The sequence below is a fragment of the Elephantulus edwardii genome, unplaced genomic scaffold (assembly GCF_000299155.1).
Source record: "Elephantulus edwardii isolate Elephantulus edwardi_28Jun2011 unplaced genomic scaffold, EleEdw1.0 scaffold00104, whole genome shotgun sequence".
Classification (NCBI taxonomy): domain Eukaryota; kingdom Metazoa; phylum Chordata; class Mammalia; order Macroscelidea; family Macroscelididae; genus Elephantulus; species Elephantulus edwardii.
The window spans coordinates 9,047,659-9,075,518 of NW_006399854.1; the positions used below are offsets into that span (position 1 = coordinate 9,047,659).

General features: G+C 36.3%; 1 protein-coding gene across 2 annotated transcripts in view; it reads left to right on the forward strand.

Moving 5' to 3' along the window:
• ZBTB1 (zinc finger and BTB domain containing 1) overlaps positions 1-20,956 on the forward strand; it is a 29,256-nt gene extending 8,300 nt beyond the window's left edge. Inside the window, exons 2-3 of one of the 2 annotated variants that reach the window (XM_006891802.1) lie at positions 10,022-11,940; positions 20,920-20,956. In XM_006891802.1, the coding sequence (XP_006891864.1) occupies positions 10,040-11,940; positions 20,920-20,956 (1,938 nt within the window). In that variant the 5' untranslated portion in view covers positions 10,022-10,039. Of the gene's footprint in view, positions 1-10,021; positions 12,284-20,919 lie in introns of those variants that run through there. The other variant, XM_006891801.1, reaches the window with a different exon arrangement.
• The last annotated feature ends 6,904 nt before the right edge of the window (positions 20,957-27,860 follow it).

Genomic DNA, 27,860 nt, shown 5'->3' on the forward strand with positions numbered 1-27,860 from the left:
AGCCCACTGCTGCAGTCACAGCGCCTGTCCGTCTTGAGTGGCTTCTTCTTTATCACTGATCCTCTACCAGGCACACTGCCTTTCTCCAGGGACCAGCATCTTCTGATAGTCTGCTCCAAAGGATAGGAGACAGAGTCTGGATAGTTACTTCTAAGCAGCATCTTTCAAGATAAATTTGTTCTTTTGACAATCCATGGTATAGTCAATATTTTTGAGCAACACCACAATCAAAGGCATCAGTTCTTAATCTTTCCTGTTCATTGTTTAACTGTTACATACAAAAGTCATTTTTGTCCAGTCAGAACTCATAGCTGACATGTCAGTGGGTTCTTTTTTTTTTAATTTATTTATTTTATGTATGTACCGTCAAATCAGATCTGACTGGTACAGGAGGCGATTGTTCCTCCTCCTTCAGCAGAGCATCTGGTGGATTTGAACTGCGCACCTCTGGGATTGCAGTGAACTTTCCTGCCACTAGGCCATCAGAGCTCACCGTCAGTGGGTTCTTAAAAGCTATAAATCACAGGAGAGGAGACTTTCTCCTACACAGCATCTGGTAGATTTGAACCATGTACCTTTGGGTTGTCATTGCAACTCCTTACCACTAAGCCACCAAGCTCCCCTCATTATTTAGTACTGACTCTACTATCATTTGATAGATTGTTTAAGAGTGCTAGATCTTTGCCCTTCATGAAGTAAGCCTCTTGCTACTAGATTAGGCTGCTGAGGTCTAAGTTCTACAAATGAATATATATATATGTTATTAACATGTTTATGTATTCCATAGCTGTTTTAAATGTGAGATAAGAAGATGAACTTTTTGGAACTAATATTTTAAAAAAAAATTCAGTGTAAAATGTTTTTGATCACCTACCTCCTGTGTACCTCGTATTGTTGTTGTTAAATGTTGTTGAATAGAGTACATCTCACAGAAACCTTGCTAATAACAGATCTGAACCCTGCCCTGTCCGGTGCCATCTTTATCATCTCTGAAACACTGAAGCCTGTTGCTGCAGTCACTGTGTCAATCCATTTGGTTGAGGGTCTATATTTTTTTCACTGACCCTCCTCCTTTCCAAGCATGATGTCTCCCCCTTTCCAAGCATGATATCCCTCTTGAAGGAAAAGCCTTTTCTAGGTATCATGCCCAGACTATGTGAGATGAGCTTTGCCATCTTTGCCTCAAGGAGCATACTGGCTATGCCTTATCTGAGACACATTTGATTGTTCTTTTGGCAATTCATGAGATGCTCAGTACTTTTCTCTGACGCCACAGGACAAAGGCATCAGTTCTTCTGTCAAGCTTACTCACTGTCTATCTCTCAGATGCATAGCAAGTGATTGAAAAGACCATGGCCTGTATAAGGCGCACCGTAATCTTCAAACTGACATTATTGCTCCTTAGCGACCCAACTGAGTGTGGAAACTACAGAACAATATCATTGATTTCACATGCAAGCAAGATTCTACTGAAGATTATCCAAAAACAACTGGAACAGTACATCAGCAGAGAACTGCCAGAGTCCAGGCTGGGTTTAGAAGGGGTCGTGGTACTAGGGATATTGTAGCTGATGTTAGATGGATCTCAACTGAAAGCAGAGAATACCAGAAGAATGTCTATCTGTGTTTCATTGATTACGCAAAGGCATTTGACTGCATGGATCATAACAAACTGTGGCTGACTCTGAGAAGAATGGGAATCCCAAAACATTTAATCGTGTTAATGCGAAACCTATGCTTGGACCAAGAGGCAGTCGTCAGAACAGAGCAGGGTAACACCACATGGTTCAAAATTGGGAAGGGTGTAGGCCAGGGATGTGTCCTATCTCCATACCTTTTCAACCTCTATGCAGAGCAGATTATCTGAGAGGCTGGGCTCTATGAGGAGAAGCGTGGCGTTGGGATTGGTGGATGATCTATCAACAATCTGCGTTATGCAGATGACACAACCTTGCTTGCTGAAACTGAGGAGGACCTCATGCACTTACTGCAGAGGGTCAAGGACTGCAGCCTTCAATATGGACTGAGGCTCAATGTCAAGAAGACAAAAATTCTCACCACTGGACCAGTCGGTAGCATCAGGATGGATGGCGAAGAGATTGAGATTGTTCACAGCTTCAGTTTGCTCGGCTCCACGGTCAACACTCTTGGCACCAGTAGCCAGGAAATCAAAAAACGTATTGAGATGGGAAAGTCGGCGGTTAGGGACCTCTCTAAAGTAGTCAAGAGCAACGGTGTCTCTCTGGAGACTAAGGTGCGCCTGATACAGGCCATGGTTTTTGCAATCACTTGTTATGCATCAGAGAGTTGGACAATGACTAGGGAGGATAGAAGGAGAATTGACGCCTTTGAGCTGTGGTGCTGGAGAAGAGTATTGAATGTACCATGGACTGCCAAGAAAACAAACAGATTCATCGTAGAGAGGGTTAAACCAGGCTGCTCCTTGGAGGCAAGGATTCTGGGGCTTCGCCTGACATACTTTGGACATGTTGTAAGGAGAGACAGGTCTTTAGAGAGGGACATCATGCTGGGTAGAGTAGAGGGACAGCGCAGGAGGGGAAGACCCTCTATGAGGTGGATTGATTCAGTGACTGGGGTAATCGGATGGGTGTGTCAGAGGCAATGAGATTGGCACAGGATAGAGCATGGTTTAGGGCTGTTGTACATAGGGTCGCTATGAGTCGCAAACGACTCGATGGCACATAACAACAACAACAGTAATTTGTAGAGGTCCCTGGTAGCACACTTGTCCCATATGTCTCCTGATCTCCTAACTGCTGGTACCAAGTGTATTGATTATGGATCCAAATAAAATTAAATCATTAATAATTTCAATCTTTTCCCTGTCTATCAGCATGTCTCTTATTGATCCAGTAGTGAAGACCTCATATAACATTGGGAAAATGTGCTGTCAGGAACCTCTTCAAAGTCCTAAAGAGCAGTGATTTCATTTTAATGACTAAAGTGTGCCTGATTCAAACCATAGTTTTTCCAGTTATTTGCTGTGCACCTGAGAGCTGGACAGTAGATAAGGATACTAGCAGTAGAATTGATGCCTTTGAGTTGATATTATAGGGAAGACTGGTGAATATCCTGTGGTGTGCCAAAAAGAAAAACAGATATATTTTAGAGAGGATACAACCAGCATACTCCTTGGAGACCAAGAGGGTGAAGCTTTGTCTCACATACTTTGAATGTGAGACATTTCCTTGGAGAGAGGTATAATGCCTGGAAGGGTCAGCGAAAGAGATGGTCCTCAGTGAGATAGATGAATGCAGTGTCTATGGCATGAGCACAGGTGTTTTGGGGGATGTTAAGCATGGCAAAGGATAAAACAGGGTTCAGATCTGTTCATAGGGTCCCTGTGAGTCTCACCTTGATGGCACCGAAGAGCAAGTACAACCACCTTATAGGCTTTCTAACCGAAAGGTTGGCAGTTAGAATCCACCAGGTGTTCACAGAGGAAAGATGGGCAGCCTTGTCCTATAAAGATTTACAGTCTTGGAAAGTCACTGTAAGTCAGAATCTGCACATCAAGGCACTGGGTTACCTCTTTAGCCTAGAAAACTGCATACGAGGTATTCCTCTAACCCTTTGTCCTTATTCCAGAAGACCTCAGTGTTCTTGATCCACACATTTGATGTCTCTGCGCAGTCTCAGTCCTTAACTTCTTTCTCTGACAAACTTATTCTACCAGCAGTTTAACTAGTAACAGAAATGAAAGCAATCATAATTTTTAGTCATAGAAACAGGACAGCTAAAATATATAAACAGTACTTTTTATTTCAAACTTTTAAAGTTTTGATAGCATTAATAGGGATATCAAGAAAAACTGAAAAGCAGACAGATTTCTTTTGGAATATGAGTGACATTCTTGTTAATAATAGTGAATGAATTATCTTAAAAAGGAATTTAAAATTATTAAGAGGCTGAAAGCTGAATAAAATCGTGAACAACATGCTAGTGAGTGTGGAGAGATTAGAATGCTCATATACTTGTGGGAATGGAAAATGATGCAGCTGCTGTCCTGCTTCCTTAAAAAGTTGAAAATAGAAATGCTCTTTGATCCAGAAATCTCGTGCTGAGATTCCTAAAGAAAGAAGAGCTGCCTGCCACAAAACAGATATTTGCACATCCAAATTTATTGCATCATTATTTACAATTACAAAGAAAAATAGCCTTTACCATCAGCAAGCTAATGGTTAAAGAAACATGGTACTTTCATACAGTAAAGTATTGCAAAACACTAAAGCATGATAAAAAATTTTGCATAATATGGGTGAAATTAGAGGACATTATGCTGAGTGAATTAAGTCAATCATAAAAGGACAAATAGTGTATAATGTATAAGACCACTATTATAAAAAGCTAAGGAAAAGGTTACACTTAGAATTTTTGAATGATTATCAGGGATAGAAAGGAAGGGAGAGGAGGATAAAAATTAGTAAGTAGATAATAGACATTAAGATGGGTGAAAGTAAAAGCAGTATACAATAAAGGGGTGGTCAGCACAATACTTTTAAAGAAAGGAACAAGAGAAATAGTCAACAGCAGATACATAGGCAGCAGGCAAGACAGATAGGGATTGGTGAAAAGAACTATACCCATAAAACCATACATATATTTGTTGTTGTTGTTATGTGCTGTTGAATCGCTTGGCAGATGATATTTCTACATACATATCAGTATATGCACACAGCAGAGCCAATAGAGGGCAGTGCTTTTTAGCTTCTTATTCATAAATAAAGGATGTGCTGGTGGCCTACTTGTAAGAAACTGAGCTGCAATCCCAAGGGCACACTATTCAAATCCACCAGCTACTCCATGGGAGAGGGATGGGCTTGTCTTCCTCCCATACAATTAACTGCCTCTGGAAACCCACTGGGGGGTCAGCTCTGGATTAGTTCTACCTCTAAAGTACATAACAGCAACAATAATCATAAACACCCTAAGAGGGAAGGAGCTGTTGATGTAGGACCATGAGAGTTTGGTTGGCATAGCATAAAAACAAAGCTTTACATACTCTTTGGTGAGTAGCAACTGGGTCTTAAAAGCGTGCAAACTTCTATCTAAGGTGAAGCTATTGGTGTCTCGCTTTCAGAAACAAAAGAGACTAAGAAAAAGTGAAGAAATAATCTCAGAGGATGTATGTACCACATGAACCTCAACTACCGTGACCCTGAGACTAGAAGAATGAGGTTTTGCCCAGCTACCACTGCTGACCACTCTATAAGAGATCATTTTTTAAAAGTCCTGGTTGGAGTAAAGGAAAATGTGAAAACAAAACTAAGAAACATAAAGGTCTAGGCTTACTGGTGCAAGAGAGAAGAGACTCATAAGGCCCCTAAGACTTCGTCTCTTGGTCACCCTTGAAAACTAGAATAAAACTCACCCCAGTGGCCCAATTTGCAGGCTTTTAAGGTGACCAGTGGCACTCAGCCCTTAGAAAACCCAACCATACAGGAGCCAAAGAGCAGCAGAGGCAGGAAGGGTAGGTTAGAAGGATTAAAGGAGATGAAAATTACAGGGATAAAGTGGGGAAAGTGCAATTACATTGTGGGTATTGTAACTAATGTGCAATAAAAATGTGTATGAATGGTTGATTAAAAAGCCAGTATGCTTGTGTTTACTCAAATCACAGTTTACAAAAGCAGAACAACAAAGTAGCAAGTTGGAGTCTCACAGAAGTGTAGATACTTCCTCCAACAATTAGGCCTGCTCTGGAGAGGGTGAAACCAAGTTACTCCTTGAAGGCAAGGAATGTGAAACTCCGGCTGAGGTACTTTGGGCATATTGCCAGGAGGGACCAATCCACGGAGAAGACATCAAGCTTTGAAAGGTCAGCACAGGAGAAGACGACCCTGTAAGAGATGGATTGACACACTGACAGAGATAATGGGTCAGGGAAGGGAAGAGGTCAGAGCCATTGTTCACAGGGTCCTTGACTCCATGGCACTTAACAATAACAAGCTTCCTTAGGACAGTTCTTATGGCCCAGTGGGTAGGGAGTTGTTTTGCTAACCGAAAGGCAGCACCTGTCTGGTGGTTCTAGTCCAACAGCAGCTGCCAGGAAAAAAGATGAACAGTCTCCCCTGTGTGATTTACAGTCTCTAAAAACCCCACTATGAGTCAGTTCTTACTCTACAGCAGACTGTTGACACTTTCTTCAAGCCCTTCTGATTGAAGTGTCACATCAACAGAGTTGTTAGTATTAATGTGTGACTGATTGCTCATCACTTTTACTCTCAATTTGAATATTTGCATGGGAGCTTTGATAAAATTCAAATTCTGGGTCAGTTTAGAAACCGTAATGTTAGCACTGAAAAGTGATACCCAGCATTTGTTGAGCTTCCAGCTGTAAGGGGAAAACAAGTATAGACAGGGCCCCCAAAGACATGTAGAGGCATCAGAATTCATATCAAGATCAGTCTGACCCAGAGTTCTTGCTCTCCTGTAGTTTAGGAAATTTCTTAGTACATGTTGAATGAAATCACTATTCCTGGAAAAGTCAAAATCCCCTTCCATTATGTATCCTTCAAAGTACAGAATACCTGTGCTAATGATGAGTCCTTTATAGTGCCTCATATTCTAAAGGTACTGAAAAAAAAATCAGTTGCAATAAAGGCTCTTGTTTTAGCATTTTATTATATTAAATACTGACTATGATGTCTATCTTTTTTTATAGTGTATATATTTCCAGTCAATTAAATTTGCGCTATGGCTGTAGATGTTCCTATTGGTCTTCTATGTATTATTTTTTATTGCTGGCCATAAACTGCTTTCAGGTAAGAAGGATTCTTGAAATGCTGTGTCTATCATTATTTCAAGCATGGGCTATTTAATACCTATCTTTTAGATGTAAATGCTGGCTTCCTGGTGGATTCTTAGGTTTGGAAGGAAATGTAAAGTTTATCTAGTCAGACTTACATTCTGATGCCTACTTAGACATCACTGCCATTACCAGGATATTCTGGTGGTTTAGTGGTAAGGAGTTGTGCTGCCAACCCAAAAGCATGCAGTTAAAATCTGCCAGCTGCTTTGCTGGAGAAAGATGGGCAGTCTCCTCCCATGCGATGTACTGCCTCTGAAAACCCGCTGGAGGCTCAACTATGTGTCAGTTCCAACTTGACAGTTCACAGTCACCACCACCATAACCAGGGTCCTTGACTCCATGGCACTATGGCCACCATTACTTTGATCAGTTATACAGCAAGCACACATACTGAATGCATTTGAGGTTTTAGTATTACCATAACAGTTCAGGAAATGAGATTAATGAGGATAAGTAAAATGTCAATGATGGCATAGTTGGGATAGAAGTAAGTGTGTCTACTTGAAAGCCTATGCTCATTTTACTGTACTACACTATCCTCGGGAACTTGGGTGGTGCCTACTGTTGAGAAATTATGCTGCCAGTGCAAAGGTACATATGGTTCAAATCCATCAACTGCTCTGCTGGAGAAAGATGAATGGTCTCTCGTGCACTTTACTGCCTCAGAAAACCCACTGGAGGGTGAGCTATGGGTTGGTTCCAACTCAAGATAAACACCACCACACTGTCTTTAGGCAGGTCTGGTAGCTGTAATCCCAAAGGCATGCAGTTTGAATTCACCAACTGCTCTGGAGGAGGATAGGCTTTTTACTGCCTTTGTAAAGTTTCTGGAGGGTCAGCCATGGGTCAATTCCTTTAGAATTCCCATCATATTGAAAATGGGCCTGAAAGTTCAACATTTTTCAATTTTTTCAGTCCTCTAAGTAAGATTTTCTTTTATATGATTGTTACAATTTCTTACCCTGTTTATTTGCTTAATTCTTCTTCTCAAAAGTTTATTTTTTCTGCATTCTTCATACATAGAATTTTATGAAAATAATTTTAAAGATCACATGACACTGAACGTCATGTAGACTTCTCTTAGTTTAATAATTCCTTCATCAGACATTTCAAATAATACCTCATTGATTAATATGCATTCATTATGTTCTGTATTTAGAATATGATTCTGAACATCAATCTTTACAGTTTGAATACAGATGTCTGAGTAGAGCTATTATACCTACTTGAAATACTTGGTCTGGCTTCCAAAAAGACATATTGGTCATCATTTGAGGATGGTTGCAATTCTTACTATAAGTCACCATCCCTTCATCAAGGAGCAGACCCACTTCCCAGGCTATGCAACTCCATGTTTTTAGACAGAGAAATAGAGGAGGCAGTTTGGATCTATCTGTAGGTGATAGGGAAAGGGGTATATAGTCCAAATTTGACTTAGAAGAATGAACATGAACAGAATGGTAGTCAAAATAAGTGAACTTAATTACTGCAGGGATTAAATAGTTTGGGGACTGGAGAATGAACAGTTTATTTCTCTGAACAGTTTGTAAATGTTCTTTTTATGTACAGACAAATTGCATAGGAACCTGGGTTTTTTGTGTGGGGTTTTTTGTTTGTTTTCCCCCTATTCATTCATTGTTTGGAACCTATTTTTAAGTGAAAGATTCTGCAGCTTTACATATGTTGTCGTTATGTGCTGTCAGAGTTGCCTGTGACTCATAATGATCCTATCTGCAATAGCTTTGAAGCCTGCCCTGTCCTGAGCCAGTCTCACTGACTCTGACACACCTAACCCCATTACCCCAGTTTCTTTGTCAATCCTTCTCATCTTGGGGTCTTCTCTCCTGTGCTGTCCCTCCACCCTCTGAGATTGTGTTTTACTGTTATAATATAGTAAATAGGACTTCTGGTACTGTATTTATTCAAAGTCAACTCTCTATTATAAATATAACTAAAAAACATTCCCAGTATACTATATATTGTTCAATGAAGAAAATTTGTGGGCATTTATATGTAGTATGTACCATTCAGGTGAATAAAAATATAACCAAAAGGAAAAAAATATGTCTGGCAGACAGCATATATTCAGTATTTTTTGAAAATGTATATTTATTTGTACAAAAACACATCTGAAGATACATAATCTAGAGTGTTTAGAGGGGTTCTGCGAAACAGTATGCAGCCCAAGGGGTGTGTTTATTCTGTGTATTGCTGTTTGAATTTTTTACAGTGAGCACGTGATATTTTTATATACTCTTTAAATGAAAAAAATCTTTTATCTTTTTTATCTTTTAAATAATAGTAGCACTGTTTTCCCCAAATAAATCCTTATATCAGCTGCTTCTTTCTGATCCTAAAGTTCATGCTAACCAATAAAAGAATTCTGATCTCTAGAAGACTGCTTTTTAAATAGTTCATTAATGCTTCAGTGGTTCTTTAAAGAGAAAAACATTGGTCAAACTTACTTTTTAAATGGCATTTTCCCATAATAAAGGTTTCGAAATATTTTTTTCCTGAGAAAAATAAACAAAAGTAGATTTATACCTATTTCTCAGGCTTCATTATGAACACATAGTCTTTTCTCATTGTATAACCATTGTCCCCCAAACACTTTTTAAAAAAATTTTATTTTATTGAAAGTTTACAGAGACTTTGGATTTCCATTCATTCATTGAAACACTTCTTAATAAGAGGGCTGAATAATCTAGTCAATGGATTATTTTAAAGCAAATCAAAATTACATTATTCTATCTGTAAATATTATTTAAAGATACTGTAAAACTTAAAGTTAGCAACTTTTAATTGACAATTACATTAAAATAAGTTGCTTTTTAATTTACAATGTTTTAATCTTTTTAAGTAAATACTTTTGAACTAATCCCCTTTTCTTTCCGATTTAATACACATTTTCCCACCCCTAGAGGTAGGGTAAAACCAAAATGTGCTTTTTGTGCTTTTGCCTGTATATCTTTGTTTTAGAAGCGTGAACAAATGGCTAGGATTTTTTGTGTTTGAAATCGTCAAATTTAAATAATGATTGAAATATTATTTATTGAGTTTTATTATATTGGTCTGGAAAGCAATTCATACCTTGATTGTAGTAGCAAAAGTCATGTGAATCATGGTAAAAGTGTTTTTCCAAGTGCTTTTCTGTTACCCTGTCTGACTTTAATATTTTTGTTTTAATAGGTCTCTAATTAATTGAAGATGGCAAAGCCAAGCCACAGCAGCTACGTTCTTCAGCAGCTAAACAACCAAAGGGAGTGGGGTTTTCTCTGTGACTGTTGTATTGCAATTGATGACATTTACTTTCAAGCACACAAAGCAGTGCTAGCTGCCTGTAGCTCCTACTTTAGAATGTTTTTCATGAACCATCAGCATAGTACTGCACAACTGAATCTCAGCAACATGAAAATAAGTGCCGAGTGTTTTGATCTCATTTTGCAGTTTATGTACTTGGGAAAAATAATGACAGCTCCTTCCAGTTTTGAGCAATTTAAAGTGGCAATGAACTACCTACAGCTGTACAATGTTCCGGACTGCTTAGAAGACATACAAGATGCTGATTGTTCCAGTTCAAAATGTTCATCTTCTGCCTCCAGCAAACAGAACAGCAAAATGATATTTGGAGTAAGAATGTATGAAGACACTTCGACAAGAAATAGCAATGAAGCCAGCAGGTGGTGTGCAGAGCCAAGTTCAACAGTAAATACACCACATAATAGAGAGCCTGAAGAGGAGTCTTTACAACTGGGAAGTTTTCCTGAGCCACTATTTGATGTATGTAAAAAGAGTTCTGTGTCCAAATTATCTGCTCCAAAAGAACGTGTGTCACGGCGCTTTGGACGGAGCTTTACCTGTGATAGCTGTGGATTTGGCTTTAGCTGTGAAAAATTACTAGATGAACATGTGCTAACCTGTACTAACCGACATTCATACCAAAACTCGCGATCTTATCATCGAATAGTAGATGTTAGAGATGGAAAAGACAGTAACATCAAAGCTGAATTTGGTGAGAAAGATTCTTCTAAGACATTTTCTGCACAGACAGATAAATACAGAGGAGACACAAGCCAGGCTTCTGCTGATGACTCAGCTTCAACCAATGGAAGCAGAAAAAGTAGCACGGTAGAATCAGAAATAATTAGTGAGGAAAAAAGTAGAGCTGCTGAGAGGAAAAGAATCATCATCAAGATGGAGCCAGAAGATATTCCTACAGATGAACTAAAAGACTTCAACATTATTAAGGTTACAGATAAAGACTGCAATGAATCCACTGACAATGATGAATTAGAAGATGAACCTGAAGAGCCATTTTTTCGATACTATGTTGATGATGATGTCAGTATTAAAAAAAATGGCAGGAAGATGCTAAAACCTCGAATGTCAATAAATGCTGATGAGAGAGGTGCTGTAGAAAATGCAAGGCCCCCTAACAATAGCAGTCCAGGACGGGAGGACACAGAAAATGCCTCCTGTGAGCTGTGTGGACTCACAATAACTGAGGAAGACCTGTCATCTCATTACTTAGCCAAACACATTGAAAATATCTGTGCATGTGGTAAATGTGGACAGATACTTGTGAAGGGTAGACAGCTTCAGGAACATGCTCAAAGATGTGGAGAACCCCAAGATCTGACAATGAATGGCTTAGGAAATGCTGAGGAGAAAATGGACATGGAAGAGAATCCTGATGAGCAGTCAGAAATAAGAGATATGTTTGTGGAAATGTTGGATGAATTTAGGGACAATCATTTCCAGATAAACAGTATCCAAAAAAAGCAGTTGTTTAAACATTCTGCTTGTCCTTTTCGATGTCCTAATTGTGGCCAGCGCTTTGAAACGGAAAATCTAGTGGTAGAACATATGTCTTCTTGTCTAGACCAAGATATGTTTAAGAATGCCATCATGGAAGAAAATGAGAGAGATCACAGACGAAAACATTTTTGTAATCTCTGTGGAAAAGGATTTTATCAGCGGTGCCACTTAAGAGAACACTATACTGTTCATACTAAGGAAAAACAGTTTGTTTGTCAGACATGTGGAAAGCAGTTTTTAAGAGAACGTCAGTTGCGACTGCACAATGATATGCACAAAGGCATGGCCAGGTATGTCTGTTCCATTTGTGATCAAGGAAACTTCAGAAAACATGACCATGTACGGCATATGATTTCTCATTTATCTGCTGGTGAGACAATATGCCAGGTCTGCTTTCAGATATTCCCAAATAATGAACAGTTGGAGCAGCACATGGATGTTCATCTGTATACATGTGGAATATGTGGAGCAAAATTTAATTTGAGGAAAGATATGAGATCACATTATAATGCCAAGCATTTGAAAAGACCATGAGTGATTTTCTTACTGTACTAATGTTTAGTTGATAGCAGATAAAACACCAAAGCAAAGGATATGAGCTATTTAGAAATTGATTTTATAATATAAATCGTTGGGAAAAATCAAGGCCCTTTTCCTTTAATATTTTTATTTAGGATCTTAAGTATCTATATCTTAGAAGTTAAATTTTTAATATTTTTGTTTATAGAATTCTTTTTTAGTTTGTCATAGGTATGATTAAAATTACTTTTAAATATAGACTACAAGTGGTTTACCCCTTCAGTGACTATTAAACTAGTTTGGTTTTTTTTTTGTTTGTTTTTTTTACAGTAAGTGGATGGTGTCACTATTACTTTTTTTTTAAGGTTATCTTATGAAATTTTAAACCCAGCATTAATGGGCATTCCAGTTTAAATCAAAAGAAAAATTTTAAGTTATTTGAAATTATCCCATTCACTTTTAATTTTTGCTTGTTTTTGTCATTTCAGCAGTGATCTGGCCACTGTTTATTCCCATTATTATCAATGAAATCCAGATACTTAACTTCATATGCCTTCTAGGCAAGTTAGGTGCACTGAATCTAACTTTGAAGATTGACATGGGCCCAAACTTGGCCTAAAAAGATTGATGAACATGAGGAAATTTCTATAAATAATTATTTCCTATAATTGATAAAATATTATCATTTAATCACATTTAAAACTTATATTAAGTGTAAAACCTAATGGCTTTACCCTACTTAAGAAATAAGTGGGAATAAGCCATTTTGTTTTGTGATATTAAATTTAACTATGATAGTTAATGAGAAAGATATATCTTGTATTCATTTAAATATTTTAATTTAAAATATTTTGATTCCTAAAGTGTGTTAGTTTATCAATTATTCTTGTTTATAAATAGACTTTTTAATATCTCTAGGAATATAACATCTAAAGGAAAATGATTTTTTCATCTTTAAAATTATATACTTTTTGGAACTTACTTTGAGACTTGAGAAAGTTGCCATGTATACTGATAAATCTAATAAAATAAAGAAATCAATCATAAACTTGGTGGTTCTATAAAAGTAGAGTGCGCAAAAATATTTCTTGTGTTTTATATGCTCTAAGATTTGGAAAAAACAATGTGGCAGATTATAATTTTTCATGCTTTCCTCCCTCTCCCTGTAAAGGCCTACAAAACTTGAGGAATATAAAATAAAGTATATAAATGTGAAGAGCTTATTTTTGAAAATAGTGTTACTGTTAGTTCTTCCTAGCACAAGATCTATATGAATTACATGTGAAATAAAACACTGCCAAAACTGACCCACCAGTAAACACATCTGTAGAACAGAATGCCTTTTGATGTGAATATACTTACTTTCAATATAATACTTATGATAACAGGGATTTTAAATAACCTCTATATTTAAAAATATGATTTGTTATTGTGAACAGTAATTTAGTAGCTTTGCTTTTGGTTTACATTCTGTTTTTAATATGGGCAAATACATTTTTATATACAATTGGCATAAAAGAGCAGTCTGCCTAGAGAACTGAAAGACATTAACTAGCACAGATTTAGTTGAAAGACACATATTTGCATAGAGTATTATGAGTTCAGATTTGTGATAGTATGTGGAGATAAATAAAGATAAGAATACCAAAACAGGTAGTGCAGAAATTGAATGGAAAACTGACAAGATAACAAACACATGCAAAAAAAAAGTCATGGTTTTTTGTGTATTTTTTTTTAAGCCACATATTTAATAGAGACAGTAGGGGAAAGTGATTACTCTTTCTCTTGGATAGAAGGTTTATCAGCTTAGTCTGAAATACAACTTAAAATGGTCTCTCTCTGTGTGTATAAATATAACTGATGAAGCATCTTTAGTGGTGCAATTGGTTAAACATTCTACTAGCCAAAAGAGTGGTAGTTTGAACCTACTCAGAAGTGCCTTAGAATACAGGCCTGGTGATGTGCTTTCCCAAAGTCCCATCTTTGGAAATGCTGTGGAGCAGTTGTACTCTGCATACGTGGGCTCACTGTGAGTTGGAATTGAGAGTAACTAGCAACATTACTGCTAGGAACCTAGTAAGCCAAAGTTCTGTTATAACCCAGAGACCATATCAGAGTAGTAGAAAGAGATAAGACCAATTAAAATGAAAATAAAATCTTCAAACTGCTTACAGTAAAACCTGCAAAAGATGGAAACTGTCAAAGGAGAAAAATTCTGTTGCTTTCCACTAATAGAATGCCATAGAAAAGTTATAAAATTGTGCATTGTCAAAGACAAGAAAATTTTGTTCAAAACAAAAGCAAGGCAGTCCAAGTTCTGGTTCTCCCATGGTTTAGTGAATTTAGTATCTCAGTGGACATAATTTCCTTTGAGATAATTTTATTCATTGATTAATTAAAATCTGGGTTACAATGATCTTCCCATCTTTAAAGAATGGGGAGTCTTTATTTAGTATTTACTAATATTCTTTTCTGCTGTCCTGGTATTAAAAAGTTGTGCTGCAATCCTAGAGGCACTCGGTTTGAATCTACCAGCTGCTCTGCGGGTGTATATATATATGTGTGTGTGTGTGTGTAAGTAAGATGGGGAATCTGCTTCCATGTGATAAACAGCCTCTTAAAACCTGCCAGAGGGTGGGCTATGGATTTGTTCCGACTCCATGGTCCTTTGTAGAATGGACAACCTATTCCATTGTTGCCATCAAGTCAATTCAAGGTCCTAGTAACCCTACAGGACAGTAAAACTGCTCCATAGTTTCCAAGGGTGTATATCTTTTTGGAAGTAGAGTGCCATACCTTTCTCCCACAGATCCCTGAGATTAGCAGCTAATAGCTTACAATTAGCAAATACGTAAACTTTAAACATAACTCTATTTTTACACAACTGAAGTGTTTATAATTTTACAAAGTCACAGTCTGTGATGTTTTCTCCATTTCTACATAGAACAGCAAACTCCTTGTTGAGCTGGAACTGACTCATAGCTTATCCTCCAGTGGTTTCTGAGACTGAATTGCATGGGAGGAGATGGCCCATCTTACTCCGTAGGAACTGCTGGTCGATTTGAACTGAGAAGTGCTTTTGGGTTAGCAACACAACTCCCTACAGACTAGACCATCAGAGCTTCTTGTTACATACAGCAACATCTTTTTGCTTTGTTTTGTTTCGGGATAGTACAGGGTCAGCCCAGGCTTCAGAATGTACAACCTACCTAATCAAGGTGATGTATTCATTTGAAGGCAACTTTTAAAATCAAAATCAGGGAAAATACAAAATACCCAACAACTCTATTTAACCCTATTTCCACTCTCTTCCCTCTCTAGGGTAGAGCTGCAATTCTTACAATCTGTGACAGCTATGAAGTTGTAGGGGTACCTGCTCCTCTTGCCTTTATCATTTGTGTGCTTAGGTTCCAAATCTAAAACTTGAAAAGCTAGAGGTATTACATGGAAACTTGTCCCTCTTTCTGCTTTACAAACCCCAACAGTCTTGCTAAAAGGTCCTTTGTTTCTGAACATCAAGAACTCCAGGAGGGATATCGTCAGTGCCTAACAAGCTTGCCACCAATTACTGAGCAACTCACAAATTCTGTGATTCTTTAGATAACAGGGTTAAAAAAACCTAAAAATTTAGTATCACCAAGATGGATTAGGACTCAGATTTGCCTTAATTTTTACCTTTTATTTCTTTTGTGCAAAAATGTGTGCTTTTAGAGAAAATATTTAGGGAAATGACTCAAGAGTAAGATATGTCTAATGCATAATGTGTGAAGTAATTAACAGTGTGAGTACAGATATAAATTGGGAAAAAAAGAGAAATTCCACCAGAGCTGGGTATAAAAATAAAATTGGTGTAAGGTCAGATTCCTAAGGCAGTCAGCACCAATAAAAGGAAAATGAAGAAAAATACCTAAGTATTATTAAAATATGAACATGAGCAAGATACAAAAATTTAATTTTAAAAAACCATTTGATGCCATTGAGTCAAGCACAACTCAAAGCAGCTGACTCTATGAACAAAAAAAAACACCAACAAACCATTTGAAGATTCTAGGTAAAATGAGTAAGAGGAAATAATTTTATTAAAATTTAGAATGTAAAAAGAAATTATTATAGAATGTCTAGTGAAACTATTGCTAAATATACACCAAGCATATGCTAAAATATGGCGATATATAAATTCTTAAATTTGAAAAAAAAAATGGGAAGAGATGCTAGTCATTAGCAACTGTCTCCCTGTATAAACAGTATCCTACTGTATCACCAGTTAAGGAACTTCCATGTTAAATAGATCTCTGGGAGGGAAAAATACTAGTAATTATACTATTGAAATTAACTTAAAATTTGCCATTGTTAATACAAATAAACAGTAATCTATTTGGTAAAAAAGCTGAATATCAACAGAAAAACCATGACGGTGAATGCACACACAGGTGAGAATAAATAAATGTGTATTTTTTCACTAAAACTGGGTTTTATCATGGTTTACTTTTTTTTTTTCATTATTTGCTGTTAATCTACTTTCATGATCATCACTTCCACTTCACCCATCACTTTGTAACTAATACTACTTGGTGATAAATGTCAGTGATCTGCAGCATTCTAACATCAACAGCTCTTAGGATTCCAAAGCTTTAGGGGAACATATCCTTGTGGAATTCCTTCTATATTATTGGTATCTTGAACTTGATATTTAATGTGATACAGTTAATACTAGGGAACTAAATCAAGTAGAGTTCTGTTTGGTGCTGCAAACAGAATCTGCAGTCCAGATGTGGAAACCCGCAATCTTGCACACTAGGATAGTCTAATCCCAGCATTCCGTTCACTCCCAAACCCAAAGGCATTTGGGTCAGTTCGATTCCACAAGCTGCTTCTCAGGAGGAAGATTGGCATTTGCCTCCTGTGCAATTTACAGTCTCTGGAAACCTGCCAAAGGGTCAGCTATGAGTCGCTTCTGACTCAGTCTGAGTCTAATGGCGGCATAGTGCCTAACGTGTTGGCTGTTAATCTAGGTTAGTGGTTCAAATCCACCAGCTGCTCCATGAAAGGCAGTCTCCTCGCAGAAAGATTCACAGCCTTGCAAGCCCAACAGAAGTTTGTTACAAAATAGGCTTCATGGTAGTGGGTTTTAAAATGTAAAGGCAGTCTAGTGGCATAATACATTACAAACCGTGTTGCTAAGTGAATGGTGAACAGTCTGAATCCACCACTACGAGGAAAAAAAAATCTTAAAGATTTATGCCAGGAAACCTAATAGAGGGTCCCCAGGAGTCAGATTGAATGCTATGACGGCACAGTTGGGCTTTGTATACTAACTATGCTAAGTGCTTTGGAGATGAACTGGTCAAGGACTTGACAAAAGTTAGTGGCTTGAACTCTCCTTCCACTCCATGGGAGAAAGATGTGGCAGTCATAATGATTTAGTCTTAGAAACTATTAGGACAGTTTTCCTCTGTCCTATAGTATTGGTGTGAGAATCAATAGTAGGTTAATGGTCTTATAATTCTCACAAAATTATGCAATAAGTACAGGTGTGCATGGCTTTACCATCTGTTAGGCAGCTCCAACCATCTGACCATATATACATATAGGAACATAGATGGTTTATGGGATGTTTTAGTTTCATTGGGTTTTCTTAAGCAAAAGCTACTTTTTCTATACCCCCCTAATGATTTTAAAGACCCAACCCCAGACTTTGAGAACATTGGACCATAGATGGGACACAGGCAGGTGAAAACATGGCTGGAGGACAGCTGGTCTTGCTGCTTAGGCAGATGCAGCAGTGAGGGGCTGTTTGAGCTCTGCTCCCTGCTCATTTCCCCTTGTTCATCTCTCACTGCACTCTAAGACACCACAGCTGCTGCTGCTGCAGCTCTGCTGGAGTTGGTTCCTCTGGCTTCTGACAGCAGCACCAGCGATGAGGACAGACAGAAGTGGGCTCCCTAAGGTTTGAATATGTTCACACAATGTCTGAATCACATAATTGCCTACAGAATTTATCATGTACATTACAGTAATTTTCCAGGTGAGGAACTAAGGTTTAGAGAAATTGAGTATTGTTCCTAAGATCACAGAACAACTAAATAACACCTATTCCATTTCTCTATTAGCTAAGAAGTTAAAAAAAAAAAAAAAGCCAAAGCCCAGAATACAAGTGACAGCTTTAAGTCTCTATGGTCCTTGTTCTTCTCTGCATGGTAAGATAGTGGTTATCCAAAGAATATGTTAAAAAAATATGAGAACATATAAGTGGAAAACAAAATTGTGTTTTAGAAATAATTAGCAAATGCCAGCATGTATTTTCATTATTTAAACTTAAGCCCTTTAATGGTATCAGCTATTTTCTGGGTCAGTTATAAATTTGGTAAGTTTTAATTCACTTTCCATACCTCCACTTTTCTTCCTCCTGTTTTTCCCATTCTTCCCTGTGCCCTCAATTTCTCCTCAGTCACCATTTTCTAATATGATTTCTAATATTAGACTTAAGAGTTTAATAACTCGGATCATTTGAAAATAAATATTCTCAAGAAAACAGATCTCAGATTAACTGGTTTCTTCTTTTTGTCTTAACAGATGATATGGGTAAGAAGAAAGTCATCATTTCTTTAGGGATTAATCCCAATTCTGTATTGTGACTTATCTAAGATTTACTGAGTAATTTAAGTTTGTGAAAACAAATTATTCTGACTGACTCACTCACTGGCATCGAATCAATCCGACTCATAGTGACCCTCCACTTGGTGTTTTGAGGCTGTAAATTTTAATGTGAGGAGACTGACCATATTTCTCCTTTGGATTCAAATTGTCTTTCAGCTAACAGCATGACATGCAGTTTCTGTAATTCTATTTCCCAAAACATCTGTGACTTTCTAGTGTAACCTTATAAACAGTTTTAAAGAATTTAAGAAAGTTGTATAGCAACCTAACTTACCTTTTATAAAATAGCTATTTAATGGGTTGAATAAAACTACAGAGTCCCCCCCCAAGTCACATCTGACACGAATATATCTATGAATTGATTTCTAGAACATATACAGTAAATTTTACTACTGCTGCTGGTACTGGTGCAGTTTCTCCTATTATTATTATGTTAGATCTACCACTTTTGTGATATCTCTATGATCTACCAAATACTCTCTTTAAAGGGAGAACAGAAGAGTAAAATGAAGAGTTAATAGGTAAAGGATATTGCCCACTTTTATGGCTTACAGTCACACTCAGGGACTTAACTTGGTGATGGGTACAGTCCCATACTAAAACCAGAAATTTAGTTACTTAAAAGAGGCAAAAAAGCAAGGATTTAAGATGTTTGCACTTACAAATGACTACTGCTAAATATAAACGAAATTACAATGGCACCTTTGTAATTTGGTAATAATTCATGTTAAGTTTGGTGCATTTACATATTTATATGCATACTTGGCTAACTTTAAAATAAAAAGACTAATTTTAACTCCTATTTAAGTTTTATTATTTGAGAAAACTAAATCGTTCAGGCCACCCAACAGTGGCAGAATTGTTTATCCTTTCTGTCAAAATCCATGATGTGTCACTAGGTGGCAGGAAACCATTATAATTCTTTATTACCCTACCCATTTGCTGGCAAAAAAAAGTAAGAATTTTTATCTTCATATTTAGTTGAATGTATGACAGTAGTAACATCCTTGTAATAAAGGAAAAAACAGGAAAACCTACTGCCAAAGGATTATATACAATTTCATTTCAAAGTTAGGAATATTAGCAACTTTATATGGAAAAATGCTTAACTCTAAAGTTAGATATTTGACAAATGTTAAGTATATAAATTATGAATCACTGGTTTTGACACAGTATTTACTATGTGTTTTCCATCTACCTGAACCAAGTGTTTATACCAGTCAGCAATATCAGCTCATTTTTACATGACAGAAACATAACTGAGATTTCATATTAAGGAAGTTAGCTTTTCTTTGAAATGCTTATGCTGCCCAATGTGGGACAATATAAAAGATATTTTTTAAAGGAAAAAAAAATTATAATTATTAGGGCAAAATATTGCTGCCAAACTTTTCATTCAATCCAGTGTTACTGGGGCAGATTAGAAGAATTAAGAGCCTAAGAATTTGAAGAGAGAAGACTCATCTCTCCCTTTTTGTGTATGTGTGTCTCTGTGTGTGGACTCTATTTGCATTTGCAGAGTTTACAACATGTATTATTGAAGAAAGCAGGGTTAGCATGATGGCTGAAGGCATTCAGTAAAAAGAGTGGGACTTGTTAAAATTTTTAAGATCTATGTTTTAACCAGGGATTTACTAAGTTAAAGTAGATGGTAAAGTTGTTTCATTTAAGGGCAAAGATTTCTTAATCACAACCTTTATCCCTATTATACCTGGCTGGCCTCTTTTTTTTCTCCTTTTATTAATTTCAATGGCTGACCTCTTTTTTGTTACCTTTTTTTTTCTCTCTCTCCTAGCTCATATCATGCAAGAATAAAAATGAAAGGTACCCTTATAACTGAAGGAATATATTATTTATAAGAGTATCTTATTTGAAGACTTTAGTGAGTTACAATGGGGAAGTAGTTAAAAACAGAAAAACCAACCAACTTAGGTTCTAGGAACTATGTTATTGTTCTCATTCTTTGCTCTATTAACAATGTTGTGGTCTGGTACCAAAAGCCATGCAATCCTGACCTAAGAGTTATGATGTATCTTATAGAATAGTCAATTTATAGTATTTTTTCTTGAGATTTGTCTTTTTCTGTGTGGCAGTGGTGAAATAGGGCCTTCTAAAGCTCTGGAGAAGTGAAAGATCTGAATTTGGAGAGGACATGGGGAAGAATCAGTCTTCAACAGCTATCTTTAAGTCCAGACCCAGGAATATCAGATCTGAAGTGGCACCATCTTTGCTATCTTCCTGGCAAACTTCATCAACCCCAAAAGTTCCAGTTGCAAAGAGTCAAGAAAACTCAGTAAAGTCGTGACAAAACTGATTCAAGGTGGCTCTACTAATATGTATGGAAAAATGTGTTAAAAGTAACTCGAAAATTCATATGACACTTATGGTTAGAGCTAAACTAAAATGAGATGGAACTTTACATGTTAATTATCTTCAAGAGCCCCCTTTTTTTGGGGAAAAGGGCTTTCAAAGATAACTAAATATAGAGATAATAACATTTGTATACACAAATTTAAACTAAAAATTAAGGCTTATATATAATGAAATGTAGTTATGCAATTTAAAAAATTACATCTCAGAATCTGTAGTTTAGAGTAAAAGTAAAATATGTGTATGCAGAGGAATAAAAATTTAAGACCAGCACTATCTGAATAAAAGATAATCTAGTTATTGCTGTAAAGAACGCCTATCCATCTTCCTTTTTCACTGTATATACCACTTGACTGTTAATATTAGCGAGACTGCCTTTCAAGCTTGAAGGAAGAACTAAAGTGGTACAATTTAAAGAGCAGATTTTCACCAGTCACTGAAAACAAAAGTATTATAAGAAATATTTTTCCTGAATTTAAAAATATAATCTGAGGGAGAATAAATTTCAGTTGTTTATTCTCTCAGTACATGTATCTCCATATTCAAGGCAAAATTCAATTTAAGTAGATCTATATATACCAGGAGGGAGTTATGGACTCCTTGACAATCAAATAGGATAAAAAAGGTACCATTTGCCCAGAAAAAAGCCTCAGAAAACAGGAAGAAGAATAAAGGACAAAGAGAAATTGAAAATGGAGAAAATGGGTAGAGTGCTGTTTAGAATATGGAGACTGTAATCAATGTCACAAAACATAGTATGTACCAATTGTTGAGTGAAAAACAAATTTGATTTGTAAACTTTCACCACCACAGAAAGTTAATAAAAAGAAATAAAAGTCAACTAAGTATTGACTAAAATGATGATTCATATGTTTTTTAAAACTGTCTACAGAGAATTAAAATACCAGGATAGTTTTCTACATGGCTAAACTTAACATTTCTTAACCATATGAATCTTATAACCACATTATTTCCTCCCCCCCTTTTATTTATACATTGTTGCACATTTTCTTCCTTCTTTTTCTGCCCCTACCCCAGCCCATCCTGAAATGCACCCCTTGTTCCAGATCGTTCTCATATATATAATGCTTCATTTTCATTCCTTTCAGAAAGTTCTTCCCCTCATCTGTTTTAATGCAGTGTTCATTGTTTATCCACTTTCTCCATAAACATATTATTTCTTACTGTAAATACACTTGTAGGTTTTACCTTTGACAACTGTATTCTTTATGATTTTGTTTCATATGAAACAATATAAAGTTGGACACTTACTAATTTTATGCCTATTTTTAAGAAATATTTTAGTAAGGCATTGCACTAAAAAATTAACTGCATAAGGTTACATGTAGCAGCTATTAAAAAAACTCTAGCTGTACAGCAGGATGATAATTTGAATATTCATCTAATCAGAGAAAGATGTAGTAATACTATGATAAGAGGTAAGGGGGAAAGAGCAATCCATTAAGAGTTCTAATCCATATTAGAATTCAAATAAGAAATATTAAGAAGTGTTACATTTTGAAAAATCCAAACACTAGTCAATTGTCATTGGAAACATGGAACTTCAGGCTTCTAAAATTAAGTAGGAAAAAAGAGAACAGAATATTACTAATAATTAAAAGCATCAGATCAGTATAGTAGAGATTCAACAAATAACTAATAAACTAATCTATAAAAGAAATATAGCTTAAATTTGAACTGTACTTTGACAGATGTAATGACTATCATAAGTAGCATAAACACATTCAATGATGTGATAATTTTCTGTATAATATATAACTTGGTTACAAAGAGAACTTTTGTTACTTTTTAATTAATTGTTTTTATCTAATAAAATTTCCACCTTTATGTCCAGAAGTTAAACTGTCTGCATATTACTTTCATTTTTACATTGTTTTTAATCTTTCTGTATGCCACTGTTGTAGAATGGGACTGTCCTTGGGGTTGGGGAGAGACTGAGTAAGATGGGTTCAATAATGTATACTGCACTGAAACAGAGGAGGGAGAAAACTGTTTAAAAGAGATATATAACTAGGTATTTCTGTCATCACAGGAGACTAGAGCGAGGGCTACATGGTGGAGGGGACCTGGGGGAGGGTTTGTAAACAATGAAAGAATCTTTTCTTTTACTTTTCCATAATTTCTGGATTCATGTACTTATAACTTGTTAGTCAAATTTGTGTCTTCTAGGTTGCAACACCCCCATGATACATCTTCAAGGATATGAACATGTACGGCCAAGCACAATCAATAAGAGTGCATCTAAATTCCAAAATCAATCTCCATAATAGTCTATGTGTTTCCTACTGCCAAAGGGGCCCTTTAGAGTAGTGAGAGAAGATCTTCACCCTGAAACCCACAGCGTCCCTTTTCAGCAGGAAGTAGCTAAGAGAATACGCCATCCCCTTTTCCTTATGATGCAGGGTGAAGTCTCTCTCAGGGAGGAGTGATAGGGAATGGCAAAGGACACACTGACAAAGAAGATTAATCAGAACTGGCTTTGACAAGCATTGTGGCATTTGGACAAGAACAAACTGGGAGGAGGGTAGAGAGAATAGTGCAACAATGAATGAATGGAAACCCAAAATCTCTGTAAATGTTTATGAAAATTAATAAAATATAGAAAAAATAAAAGAAGAAAGCAAAAAAAAAAGAAAAATATAAGTATGAATTTATCAAGTGTTTCCATAATATAATAAAGCACTGAAATAAATAATTACAGTGTTCCTGCATAGCTTAAGTGCACAAAGAGAATGAACTAAAATTCTTATTTATCAAATCCTGATTTCAATATAGGAAAAAACTGTTGGAAAAGTACTTTCCCATGCTAAACACTGAGCAACAAATTGAGTTTGTACATAAGAAGAAACATTTACTTTTAAAATCCACCAAATTATAATTCAGCTCACTTAAAGGGTTAATTCAACTTTCAAAATACTCAAAGGAGTATAAATTTCAAAACTTTAAGAATTTAGTTTAGAATTTTTAGTTTAAGAATTGAGAAAGCATTACGAGTTAAATCCACCAAATTATAATTCAGCTCACTTAAAGGGTTAATTCAACTTTCAAAATACTCAAAGGAGTATAAATTTCAAAACTTTAAGAATTTAGTTTAGAATTTTTAGTTTAAGAATTGAGAAAGCATTACGAGTTAAATCCACCAAATTATAATTCAGCTCACTTAAAGGGTTAATTCAACTTTCAAAATACTCAAAGGAGTATAAATTTCAAAACTTTAAGAATTTAGTTTAGAATTTTTAGTTTAAGAATTGAGAAAGCATTACGAGTTAATGTCATATTGAGTCTGATTCTGTAAGTCTATACAGCCACACTTCAGATTATTTCAGACTGTTCCACAAAGGTCTATCCTTGGAATACGCATCCTACAAAAAATATTTTATCAACTACCTAAAACTGTAATCTTTTTTAAAAGCCCACAAAACACCAAAGTAAATTTTTAAGACTCAAACAGTGGAAGTTTTTCTTACAGCAATAGCTGACTGGAGAAGTAAGGCACATCCAAATAATGATAAAATGGAAGACGTATAGATACTTTAAATATAATTATCTATTTTACTCTAGTTTGCTCATCTCTATCATTACTGTTGAGTTGGAACTGATGGAGAGCTGACCCTTTATAGGCATTTCAAAATCTGTAAGTTGTGTAACAGGAAATTGCTTGTATAGCAGCTGGTGGATTCAAACCACCTGCTTTTGGGATGGAAGCAAACTCCTTACCACCATTGTTATGTAATGTGGAGCTGGGACCAACTCAGAGTTGACCCTCCAGCGGGTTTTCAGAGGCAGATAATTATATGGAGCTGTTGGTGGATTTGAACTTCTTTTGGTTGGCAGCACAACTCCTTACCACTAAGCCACCAGAGCTCCCTAGACCACCATTATACTATTTATGATTTATGATTAGGTGCTGAGTCAGGTAAAACTCATAGTGACCCTATAAACAATAGATCTGAATCCTGTCCTATCCTGTGCCAATCTCACAGTCTCTGACACACTCTAGCTCATTACTGAGGTCACTGTCAATCCACCTGATTGAGGGTCTTCCTTTCCTTTGCAGTCCCTCGTACTTTCCAAGCATAATGGACTTCTCCAAGGAATAGTTCTCCTAGCAACACAGCCACCATAGGCCGCTACTGATCCCATCTTCTACTCAGGCTAACAATATCTCAAAATAATCTATAAACCCTATTAAAGCTGTTTGAGTACGGGTAGAGAACACTGCAGGGAAAAATACTCTTGCTCAGCTATTCTCTATAGAGCTGGTCTTAACTATAATCTCATCTATTTATCTTTGTGTCTCATACAAATCTCTTCACTCATTTTTTCAACTTTTGATCACTGTAGTGCTGTAAAGCTGCCAAAGGATCTTCTTCATCTGGGGTATTTGTGTGTATGTGTTACTATTCCTAATTCGCTAGTTAATAAACATGGAGCAAATTAATCATTCAGGTGCTGGGGATATATATATTTCAATATATATCCCCAGCACCTGAATATATATATGTGTGTGTGTGTGTGTGTATGAGAAAGTTTGACAGATGTCAAAGCTCTATTTCTTTTTTCACCATTAAGCCTTTGTGGAACCCTGATTTTCTGGTTTTGAAGAATTGTGCACATGCTAATATTTTCAATCTGTCAGACTGTACATTAGAAAATAATTTCTAATACTAATGAACACTTTCAATTGTTAATTGTGAAGTTTTAAAAATGCATTTAAAAAATTCCATAAGGAATTTTAAAAAACATTGTTGGTAATCTTACATCTTGAGATAACAAATTTTGGTGTATTTTTCCACATTTACAATCTTAAGTTACATATATAGCCTGTATCTTCTTTTTTCACTTATATCCAGCATGTTCTTGTGTGTAATTTAAAAATCTTATAAGCAATGTTGTGGCTGCATAGTATTTCAGCAGTAGCTATACTAGAATATATGTAATCACTTTTTCATTAGTGAAATTTTAAGACATTTTCTTTTTTGCTATCATAAATACTCTGCATGTTTTAGTATCTCCTTAACATGAATCCCACGAAAAGTAGTAATATAAGCTATGATCATATTTAATGTGAAAAGTAGTGTCACATTGTCCTTCAAAAAGACTATACTAATTTGACATTCTCTTCAGCTTGCTTGTTTTGCTGTACCTTTATGGTACTAATAAATATTATTATATGATCATAAATATTTTCATTTTGTTAAATTTTAATAGACCGGTTTTAACTAATTCTGAGCCATAGTCACCATAGGAAAAATACTTAAGATACTTTTAAAAATCAGTACAAATAAGGAAAGGACAAACATTCCAAAAACGGTCAATATGAAATAATATTCTAAGATTACAAAAGTTTATTTCATAGAAAAGAAAAATGCAGACTTTATCTTTTGGGGGAAAGCTTAGAATGTTATTTCAAGCACAAAACATCAATTTACAAGGTGACATGGCTAAGGTGGTTTCAGAAAGCTGCTTTAAAGATGAACTGGAGGTTAAACTGTAAGATTTGTTTGTAGTAACTGTACATAGAAATGGTAAATATGAAAAAGAACCACTCCCTCTGGAACTCAAGGTTACCCTTTGTGTGTGAGTACTCAGGCTTGCTTTTTTATCATCTCTTGTTTGAGTCTGGGAGCTCTGATGGCCTGGTAGGTAAGAAGTTTTGCAGACAACTAATTTTAATCCACCTCCTTAGGAGAAAGGTGAGCAATCTCCTCCCTAGTGATTTGTAACCTCTGAAAATCTGCTGGAAGATCTGACTCAATGGCAAGGAATAATATTTGTTTGAGGTATGTGTGTGAATACAAGAGATCTGACAGTACTTTCTGCTTTCAGTTATACATCTGTTTTCCTGTCTCTAAGACAGATAATATTAACTCTACAGCAAATCTGTACTACTTTCCGGACCATTAATCCCCTCATCTCTCTTTATTTAAGCTAAATGTTGTTATGTTTTCCAAGTTAGCTATGATACACCGCAAACGTGTACAACAGAACAAAACTTTGCTAGGTCGTCTATCTTTATTGCTATGCTGGAGTCCACTGTTGCAGCTACCTAGTATTTCAAGTACCTTCAAATCCAGGAAGCCCATCTTCCAGCACTGTCCAACTGGACACTATTATTTTATGATCCATAAGTTATTTTACCGGCATATTTTTTTTGTCCTGATCATCAAGCCTTTTCTCTTAGTGTATCTTGGGCTCCAAATTCCACTGAAACCTATCAACCATGGGAAGTAACCCTGCTGATATTAAAAAGTCCAGTGATGCAAACTCCAGCATCATAGCAACAAGAAAGACAACATAGAACAATAAACTGACAGGTTGTTTACCTACATGATGATGTTGTTATGTGCCATCAAGTGACTTGTGACTTATAGCGACCCTATGTACAACAGCCCTAAACTCTACTCTGTCCTGTGACAATCACACTGTCTCCGACACACCCATCCCGATTACCCCAGTCACTGAATCAATCCACCTCATAGAGGGTCTTCCCTTCTTGCGCCGTCCCTCCACCTTCCCAAGCATGATGTCCCTCTCCAAGGACCGGTCCCTCCTTGCAACATGTCCAAAGTATGTCAGACGGAGCCTCAGAATCTTTGCCTCCAAGGAGCCACCCGGTTTAACCCTCTCCAGGATGAATCTG